Source organism: Hylobates moloch, unplaced genomic scaffold, assembly GCF_009828535.3.
Source record: "Hylobates moloch isolate HMO894 unplaced genomic scaffold, HMol_V3 SCAFFOLD_3, whole genome shotgun sequence".
In the NCBI taxonomy this organism is placed as follows: domain Eukaryota; kingdom Metazoa; phylum Chordata; class Mammalia; order Primates; family Hylobatidae; genus Hylobates; species Hylobates moloch.
In genome coordinates, this window is record NW_026652278.1 from 10845289 (window position 1) to 10855813 (window position 10525).

At 45.4% G+C, this 10525-nt stretch overlaps 1 protein-coding gene across 1 annotated transcript in view; it reads right to left on the reverse strand.

The window, feature by feature from the left end:
* Positions 1–10525, reverse strand: part of DMBT1 (deleted in malignant brain tumors 1) — a 46951-nt gene that overhangs the window by 14376 nt on the left and 22050 nt on the right. The window contains 5 exon segments of the mRNA XM_032175960.1: positions 2915–2947; positions 3574–3600; positions 7504–7827; positions 8597–8635; positions 9571–9600. Of these exon segments, the coding sequence (XP_032031851.1) occupies positions 2915–2947; positions 3574–3600; positions 7504–7827; positions 8597–8635; positions 9571–9600 (453 nt within the window).

The following is a 10525-nucleotide window of genomic DNA, read 5'->3' on the forward strand; positions in this document are numbered from 1 at the left end:
AAATTTTTTGTATTTTTAGTAGAGACGGGGTTTCACCGTGGTCTCAATCTCCTGACCTTGTGATCCGCCCGCCTCAGCCTCCCAAAGTGCTGGGATTACAAGCGTGAGCTACTTTTGTCTCTGTAGATTTGCCTATTGTTGACATTTCATATAAAACAAATTGTACAATATGGTAGTCTTTTTTGACTGACTTAATGTGTTTTCAAAGTTCATCATGTTGTAGCATAAATCAATATTAAATTATTATTTTTTTCTTTTTGAGATGGAGTTTCACTCTTGTCACCCAGGCTGGAGTGCAATGGCACAATCTCAGCTTACTGCAACCTCCACTTCCCAGGTTCAAGCGATTCTCCTGCCCCAGCTTCCCAAGTAGCGGGGATTACAGCCGCCCACCACCACACCCAGCTAATTTTTGTATTTTTATTAGAGACAGGGTTTCACCATGTTGGCCAGGCTGGTCTCGAAGCCCTGACCTCAGCTGATCCACCCATTTTGGCCTCCCAAAGTGCTGGGATTACAGGTGTGAGCCACTGTGCCCGGCCACTATTAAATTCATTTTTATTGCCAAATAATACTCTACTGCATGGACGTATCATATTTGTTTCTCGATTCACCATGATGGAGATTTGCATCGCGTTCACATTTGGCTACTATGAATAAAGCTGTCCTGAACATTCACATACAAGTTTCTGTGTGGACATATGTTTTCATTTCTCCTGGGTATATGCCTAGGAATACAAGTGGTGGGTCATATGGTGACTCCAGGTCTAATCTTTTGAGGAGCCACCAAACTGCTTCTCAAAGTGGCTGTACCATTTTACATTCCCTGCAGCCGTGCATAAGGTTTCCAATTTCTCCACATCCTCATCAACACTTGCTATTATCTGGCTTTTTGACTACAGCCCACCTACTGGGTGTTTCATTTGCATGTCCCTGACGGCTAATGACACTGAGCATCTTTCCAATGCCTTCTCTGCCATCTGTAATCTTCCATAGAGAAATATCTTTCAGGTCTTTTGCTCATTGTTCAGTTGGCTTATTTGACTTTTTATCATTGACCACAAGAGTCAGTTATATATCCTAGGTACAAGTCCCTTATGAGATAGAAATACGTTCTCTCATTTGGTGGGAAGACAGTGCTTCCTGAAGATCATGTGGCCTGCCCTCCCATTCTATTTCTACACTGGGAAATAATTAAGGATAAAGTCAAACTTTCAGAGACAAGGATACGAGTTACATATTTCTAAACATTAAATATAAATGGTTATAAAATATGCTATTGTATATAGTCACTTAACATTATAAAATATAATTGGAAACAATGTTTTTGCCCCACAATTAGTAACCATTTAACTAAATGATGGTATATCTATACAGTGGAAAATCATGTAGTCATTAAAACTTCTTCTATACAAATAATTTCAATGCTATAAAAATGTTAATTTTAAGGTCATGAAAAAAGTATTATATACACTTAAATGAAAATGATGGGTTATACAATGAGATATAAAGCATGCCATACTGTGTGTGTGTGTGTATACAGTGTATGGAATGTATGCCAAAATGCCAACAGTAATTATGTATTTATTCATTAATTTATCCATTCATTCATTCACTCATTTATTCTTTCAATAAACAGTTCTTGAAAGGCAGACACAATGCTAGATAATAAGGATACATTATGAAAAAGGCAGACATGGCCCCTGCCTTCAGGGAATGCAGTTTGGCAGAAAAGATAAACATGATCTTTTACAAGTATATTTCCAATTAGCTAATTCTCAAGATTAAAATCTTTCTGCAGCCTCCCTACCTTTAGGATAAAGATAGTAGTCTTAACCCACTCACAAGGCCCTGAATGATCTGGCCTCACCCAACAGATTTCCTGCAGTCCCTCCTTGCCCCCACCCCACCCTCCTTCAAAGAGCCAAGCTCCTTCCCACCCTAGGGCCTTCAAAGCATTCCTTCTGGTTAGAAGACACTTCAGCAAATGAACCTGCTCCTCTATTAACTCCCAGCTTAAATGTCACTTCCATAAGGAACTTCCCCTAACTCCCCAATCAAGGAAGATCTCTACTAATACTTCCTCTTTGCACACTGAACTTTTCCTTGGAAACAGTTGTCACAACTGTAATTTTCTAGTTGGTTGTGTATTAAATAATACTGTGAGCTCTGAGGAAGAAGATCAGTTTGTCTCTTACATCATTCTATAATTTTACAACCATTCTTGATGGTAGTTTGACCATACACACAGCAAGATCTTAAAATACCTAACACAGTAAAAGTTAATATGCATGAAGTACATTCTATGTACCAGGCACTACAATGACGTTGACTTTGGTCCAGTAAACCCAGTTATGTCCTAAAGGAAAAATTAGTGAGGTATGCAAAAAAATTGTCTATAAAAATATTATTCATCACAAAATCATTTACAGTAATGAAGAAATACAAACAAATATCTAGCATCTGAGGATCTATCAAACAATTCATGGCATATCTGTATAATAGAATACAATACAGGCACTTAAAATGATTGTGAGAAAAGATTTAATGACACAGAAAAGTAGCCCTATTATTTTTTAAAAGCAATGAAAATCTATTGAAACATAGCCATATAGTGAAATAAAAATGACATGGAAAAGCATAATTTGTAGTAAAATTATCCATTTACTATTCATCTCCTTGCTTCCTCCTAAAGCTTTGGAGATACCCCCAAAATAAAAGCCTTTAAGTCTATTATTTTAAGAATACTTATCTCATTGATTCAAATGAAGAGGTGAAGGGTGTAGTGGGACAGGCCAGGGCTATGTGCAGATTGAGGAAGGCTGGGGTGGGGCAGAGCATTCGCTCATGGATAGCCAAGCTTGGGGATAAGAAATGTATGACCTATGGTTCAGGTAGAAAATGTGATACTTACTTGCAGTGGTTGTAGTTGTTGGATGCCACCAATCTAGAATAAAAATGAAGCTGTTTAGGATTTTACTAGATAATTTTTCCATTCCATAGTCATTTGTTTGACTGACAAAGTTAAATCATTTTCCTTAGTACAGGACTTCTCAGAGCCTTGACCATTCCAGTTTACACTGCTCATGGCCAGCAAGGTCTAGAGTATGTAGCACCTCCCAACATATTTGGCCCAGGATATTTTCATTGTGGCACAAAAACACTTTGGGGATGGCTCCCTCAAAGGGAAAGAATTCTTTATTTGACAAATACGTGCAGAAGTATTACTTGGCTATGTTTCTAAAATGAAGGTCCTAATTTCCCATGGGTTAATTTAGACAGTTATTTTCATCTGAAATGATGGAGGACCAAAGCCTCCTTCCACAGCAGCATCTCTGCCAGCACTTAGCACTATCAGCAGGCAATAGCAGGAGGCCACAGGGGCCCTCCGCGGTGAGCCGGACATGAGAGTGATGGCAGTGCGAACTCAGCTCGTCACCCTAACAAAGGTCAGAGTCCTCAGAGAGAAATTACCCCCCAGGGGGAGGCTACCCTACTCCTCCTACTTCTAGAAACAAGAGAGGGTGGAATTCCCAAGAGAAATATTGCTGGGCTGGGGTGTAGCAGACTCACCTGTCGTACTAGAATTTATTTGGGTGGCTGCAAGGAAAAGAAGAAAACATGAGTCAGTCCCAGTGCCCAGGATGATGAGCGAGAGAAATGCTGAGTGCCTGTCCCAATCTTGTCACTTAGAAATGCTCCCCAAGAGTCATCCAGGAGAGTGGAATAGTAGATATAAACCTTAATGGTTAGTCTCAAAAAAAGATATTGGAAGAATTCATTCTTACAGCCTGAAAGTAGATTCAACCCTTGTTTGCTATAGGAACCTACATAAGAAAGAAGCTAGTGCCTACCCATAAAATTCAAAGACACCAACAACATTTGCTGAGGTTATTGCCCTGTTGAGGTATCAGAGAAACGGGCCATCTTGAAGAGAAGCTCAGGCTGGGAGGAGGCCAGTGCAAAGAGAAGCCTTGTCATGGAGAAAACCACACACTAAAATAGAGGCCCAAGGTCTTGGAGGCCCATCTGAACAGATGACACAGTGTCTTCACTATGCTGACAGCTGTGGGAGAGCCAGCCATTGTGGGGGCAGCTCCACAGTCAGGACTCATTCCCTGAGCAGCACACATCATCCAGGATAATGGGTCCTGAGCCCTGATCAAACCAGGCATTTCCTGGGGCTGCCATGGCCCAGCCACAGCCCAGCTGCCTGCAGACCACATTGGCGTCATTGGTGTCCCAGCTGTCATCACACACAGTGCCCCAGGAACCTTGGTACAGGACCTCCACCCAGCCCTGACACTAGTCACCTCCATTCACCAGCCTCAGAGCCAAACCAGAATTGGATTCTAGAAAAGACAGGTAAATTAACTCTCTCCTGTATCTCCTAAAGGAAGAGCACCTGAGGTCAGAGTGAAGTTCAGAATTCTTCCAGAAGGCCAAGGTTTCTGGGTCTCCAGTTAATGTTCTCCAGCAGCATAGACATTGACGGAAGCCTGTTCTTCGTCATGTTATCCTTAAGTGTTGTTTTCTAGAACCCTTGGGTGTGGACCGAGCTGTGCATGTTCCCCGATGGAGTCATCCCAGTGCCCAGCAATTCAAGTGCTGAGCCAGGCCTTCAGATTCAGAGGTTAAAGTGCAAGAGCCATCATCATGGATGTGCATGGACCACTGGGCTCAAGCGCCTCTGCAGCAGGATGCAACCGAGACCAGCTCCCAGCTTCCTGGCAAGGTGAAGCCTAGGACCTGGTTCTTGGGAGATTCCACCTCTCTACCTCTGGCTGACTCACTCTGCTCACAGGGACCACTCCATCAGGCCCAAGGCTTGTTCCTGAGTCACTTTCAAACCCACAGCTTGCCTTCAATCCGAAACAAAACATTGACCCACTGAACACCATGAGCTACAGGGACAGTGGGCAGAAGCAACTATGAGGACACTTAGTTGTGCATATCTAGAGGTGCCTATGCCTGAGAATGGAGGAAAAATGGCAGAGTTAGTCCTCCATGAAGGAATATTACATGCTAGACACAACACTGGGCCAGGCATCCTGATCCGTCTGTGTACCTGAACCCTGTCCTGTGAGCCTGGGAGCTGGGCTAAGATACTGACATTAGTCTGGTTCCTCTGGCCTTCAGCTTAGTATCTATAAAATGAAGCCCCTGTTCTCCCAAGAATATATACAAAGGGCCCACCAACACATGAAAAGATGCTCAACATCATTAGTCATCAGGCAAACGCAAATCAAAACACCATGAAATACCACCTTACACCCACTAGGATGGCCATGATGAAAAAGACATCATAAAAAGTTTTGGTGAGGATATGGAGGAATCAGAATTCTCAGGCATTGCTGGGGGGAATGCAAATTGGTGCAGTGGCTGTGGCAACTGTTCAGTGTTTCCACAATAAATTAAACATAATTACCCTATTACCCAGCAATCCCACTCCTAGGTATATATCTCCTAAAATTGGAAACACAAGTGCAAACAAAAAATTGTACACTAATGCACATAGCAGCCTTATTCACAACAGCCAAAAGATGGAAGCAACCCAAATGTCCATAAGCTGATAAATGGATAGACAAAAGATGGCATAGCCATACAATGGAATGTTAGTTGGCAATTAAAAGTAATGGAGTTCTGACACATGCTAAAACACGAATGAACCTTGAAAACATTATGTTAAGTGAATGAAGCCAGACAGAAAAGGCTATGATTCCATTCATAGAAAATGACTAGAGTTCTTAGTAAAATCTGTATACAGAGACAGAAAGCAGATTAGTGGTTGCCAGGGGCTGAAGGAAAGAGGAATGGATTATTAATGGTTAAGGGGTAAGAGCTTTCAGTTGGGGATAATGAAAAAGTCCTGGAACTAGATAGGGCTGATGGTAATGAACATGGACAACAGCCAGGGAGAGGGAAGTTTCCATCTCAGGATAGAGGGCTAACGTCAACCAGCAAAGAGCAGAGAGTATCAAAGGAAAGGAAGGGTTCAACTGAGGGACTGCTATCTCTGTCACAAACATCCTGCCTGTTTTTTATTCTAATAGAAACAGTAATTCCTATTTTAAAATGTAGCATCCTACAAGGTTCAAGTAGAGCCTAATGCCCCCATCCTTCCCATAGCCCCAAGGGAACACAAAGATGGGTATAGAACTCTGGCTGAGCTGTCAGAACTAATAGAGATGGTTTGTAAGAAAGCACCTGTTTACAAGCGGGTCAATCACAGTCCTCCCAGGCCTTGTCAGCCAGAGGTACTGGGACAGACTGAGTCCTTCTCCTGGTGGGATATAGACTTGGGGCTGCCCACTGCTGTCTTTCCGCCATATGCAAAAAGCAAGTTGATAGTGAAGCCCACACAGATAAAAGAGTAGATGTAAGCAAAGCATGGGGAAAAAAGACTTGGAACTTCTGGAACCAGCTGTACCTGAAGCTCCAGATCCACCACTAAACATTCTGGATACCTGAGCCAATGAATTCCTTTCTAGCTTAAGAGTGTTTGAGTTGAGTTTCTGCCATGTGCAAACAAAAGCATCTCTAATAATAGATCCTCTTTAAAGATCATTTGACAACTGGTAGATAAGGGAACCTTCCACACTGAATGAGGTAGGGAGTGGCCAGAGGCTTCAAGCAAGACCCAGGAGTTTCACCCAGACCTGCTGAATGCCAGTGCTTTGGATGGACTCAAAGATTTTCCTTATAAGGGGTCCAGGCAGATTCTGGCCACCATTTCCAGCTCCAAGGAGATTAACTCTGTCTGGATGTGATGTCCAAGTTGAACCAAAACCAACCCTTTCCCTTGCAGGTTTAGCAATTCACCAAGTCAGCAAGTCTCAGGATACCACTCCAGCAAAAATCCCCTGTGTGATCTTCCATTCCAAACCACAGGTAATGACAAGGATTTGCCTGGCAGATCTCATGGGGGCTGCCCTCCCGACACCAGGCTTGTTAGACAGGCAATGCACTGCAGTTCTTTGGAAGGAGCTGAAACTGACCAAGATCCAGGTCACACCTGCACAGATACCCATTTGCACTCCTAGCCCATATGCCTCCAATCCAAATGCTTCTTACTGGGGCCTCAAGTGAGAATTCCCTACCCCAACACATGTCCTTTCCTTACCATGAGCCTCCTCCCAAGGAGAGGATCCCTCCTCTGCCCCACTGTCTGTGCTGTGTCCACTATACCCTCACCAAGTGCTACTCAGTAGGGGAGAAATGGAGCCCTGGGGAGCCAGAACTTTTTTCTTCTGCCTCTTCCTTGCACTGCCTCAGGAAGGGGATAAAGTCTGGATTGTTGTTTGAATTTGGTCCCCTGTCCTAAGTGACCACTGGAACACTAGGCAGTGAATTCATATGGATTCTTAGCAGACAGATAACAAGTCTTCAAAAACATAGGAAACATAGAAGAAGCTTTGAGTGAGGAGATCAGAATGTAATTAGGACTTTCTTCTGGAGCAAACTCCAGCCCAAGAGAGGGAGCCCAAGGTCTTGAAGGCCCACCTGAGCAGATGACACCAGCGTCTTCACGATGGCCACAGTTGTGGGTGAGCCAGCCATTGTGGGGGCAGCTCCACAGGTAGGACTCATGTCCTGAGCAGCGCACGTCATCCAGGACAATGGGTCCTGAGCCCTGGCCAAACCGGGCATTTCCTGGGGCCGACATGGCCCAGCCACAGCCCAGCTGCCTGCAAACCACATTGGCATCATTGGTGTCCCAATTGTCATCACACACGGTTCCCCAGGAGCCTTGATACAGGACCTCCACTCGGCCCTGACACCTGTCACCTCCATTCACCAGCCTCAGTGCCAAACTGGATTCAGATCCTACAGCGGAACACAAGAACCCTTCATCCATACTGATTATGAGGTCAAAGATTTAAGGAACGTTCCACACTCAGGGCACTTCCTAATGGCCAAAGTCACGTGTGCAGGTAATCACCTTTGAATACGAATACAAACAGAGGTTCAGCTTCATCATAGTGGAAGAAGAAGTGATGTCCTATTCTGCCCAAGTCTATGGAAGCTCAAGTATTGGGGAAGTACCTGTGACCCCACTGGAGGTGACAGGAATGGACACCTCATTCCTCATTCTGAGCTCCATTCTCACACAAGATGAAGCTGCACAGCTGCAGATAGGAGGCGGAGACCTGCCTCATGTTCAGGAGTTTGGTGGCACCCACATGGTCCTCTCTGGCTTCTAGCAAAGTGCCAGGAATGGCAGGACATTGGCCAGACAGCTACGGGGACAGGCACTTTCCCTGCTATTCGCAGGTCTGCAGCCTGTGGCCTGAGGGCCAGGAACAAGGTCCCAGTAGTATTAGGGAGCCCTCCAGGGCTTGTCCTGAGCACCTGGCTGAGGATCTTTCCTGACTTAATAAAACGGAATCCCAGGGGAGACAGGTCACCAGCACCCTCCAGCTTCCAACATCAGACCCAGGACTAGGTTCCCAGGGAGTCTACCTTCCTCCCCAGGCAACTCGCAGAAACATGAAAAACAGAGGTGCCGCCTTGAGCCTCATTCTATCATTTTCAAAAGAAACGTTTGTCCAGAGGTAGAGAGTGAGCCCTAGGGTGGGGTGAGAGGATGATTTACCTATTGGCGATGCCGGTAAGTTGGTGGTCAGCCAAGTATCTGCAAATTGCAACAAAGAGAAAGGACAAAATTAGACTTGAGGGAGAAAAGCTAAAAAAAAAAAAAAAAAAAAAAAAAAAAAAGTCTCTGGACCAGGCAAGCGTCATGAAAACTATTCGATTTCCGGTTCCTGCCACGTGCTCCAAGTGCTACCCAAGTCTTCAGCTCAGTGAGCACAGCCAGGAACAAAGGCCTTGCTGGAGACCAGTTCGATCCCTCCTACCTCTGAAGTGTGAGATGTCCTCTTCTCGGCTACAAAGGGTTAGCCTGCCCCATCCAGTGACACGTGGACTCATGGGCACATCTGACACCATTGCTGAGACTCTGATAGTTTGAGCTAAAATGTTAGGGGAACCAAGGAGCCGCCCAAAGGGATATCAAGTTTCCTGGTAAGTGGAGGCACCAGAAATATTTATTATCCCTCTCCCTGCCCGAGCATGGCCTCTGCCTTTTCTGGATGCAGATGTGGCCCTACAAAATCTAGGGTGTTTGAAGGAGTGAGGGATGGAGGTATCAGGCCTGCGCTGACATTGCTTGCCCATGGCAGAAGTCATGTTTAAGGCTTGAACTGACATTGCCTTCCCAGCTGACTTTGGCAGTTACTCTCAATTCTCAGAAAGGTTATATCAGCTCTGAATATAAAGGAGCTAAAGCTCATTAAACATAAGTCCACTTCCTGAACCTGTAAGAGTTGTCCATTGTACAGTATGAAACTGCTTCATGAAAGCTGAGATAAATTGAACAGAAGGCAGAAGCCTCCTGAACCCTATGTCTGTTGAAGCACTGTGCTGGGGTCTCAGTTACAGAGTGGTGGGGGGAAAAATAATATGCCCCACAGTATCCGCACAGAGAAGCAGGGGAGCTCTGTGGAGTGGGGAAGAGGTAACTGGGTAGAAAGAGAAGGGACATCCTGAGGAAGGATGCTGGGGACTTACCTGGCCTGGGTGTTGACTGGGACTGAGCAGCTGTGAGAAAGAGAAGAGAAGGTCAGATCAGATGCACTATACAGAAAACGGCAAAACTGGAAAAAAGAGAGAAGGAACTGGGCAAGCCCGACACTCAGTCCATCCCAGTCCCTATCACAGGAGGAGAGCCATTGCCATGTACATCCCCACAGAGATGCACCATATAAGGGGTGCAGGCAGATCCTGGCCACTATTGTCAGCTCCGAGGTGATTAACTTTGTGTCTGCCCAGGGTGACCAGGTTGACCCAAAACCAACACTCTCCCTCGCATGTTTCGGCAGTTCCTGAGTCAGCAAGCCTGAGGAGGCCACTCCAGCCCAAATGCCTTGTGTGATCTTACAGCCCTGATCACAGGCAATAACAAGGCCATGCCTTGCCGGCCTCATGGGGACTGCCCTCCCCACACCAGACCTGGGGCACAGGCAGTGCTCTGCAGCATTCTCAGAGGACCTGAGGTCAAGGACTCCAAGCAGGCCTGACATAAACGGACATGCATTTGCACTCCTAACCCTTGAGCCTCTATTTCCAGACCTCCTCACTGGGTCTCAGCTGAGAACCCACTTCCAGACAAGTATCTTTAGTTCAGAGTTCCTTGCAGTGAGAGGATTCCTCCCCTGCATTGCTGTCTGTCCTGCAGGGGAGATACCCCCTCCCTCTCACCTGCAGGTGATACCCTCACCCAGTGCTACTCAGCTGGGGAGAAATGGAGCCCTGGGGAGCCAGCACTTTTCTCTTCTGCCTCTTCCTTGCGCTGCCTCAGGAAGGGGATAAAGTCTGGGTTGTTGTTTCAGTTTGGAGCCCTGGCATAAGTGGCCACAGCTGTACCAGGTACTGTAGCAAAATTCATACAGATTCTTAGCAGAGAGCTAACAAGACTATATAAATATAGGAAACACAGAAGAAGCTTTGAGTGAGGAGATCAGAA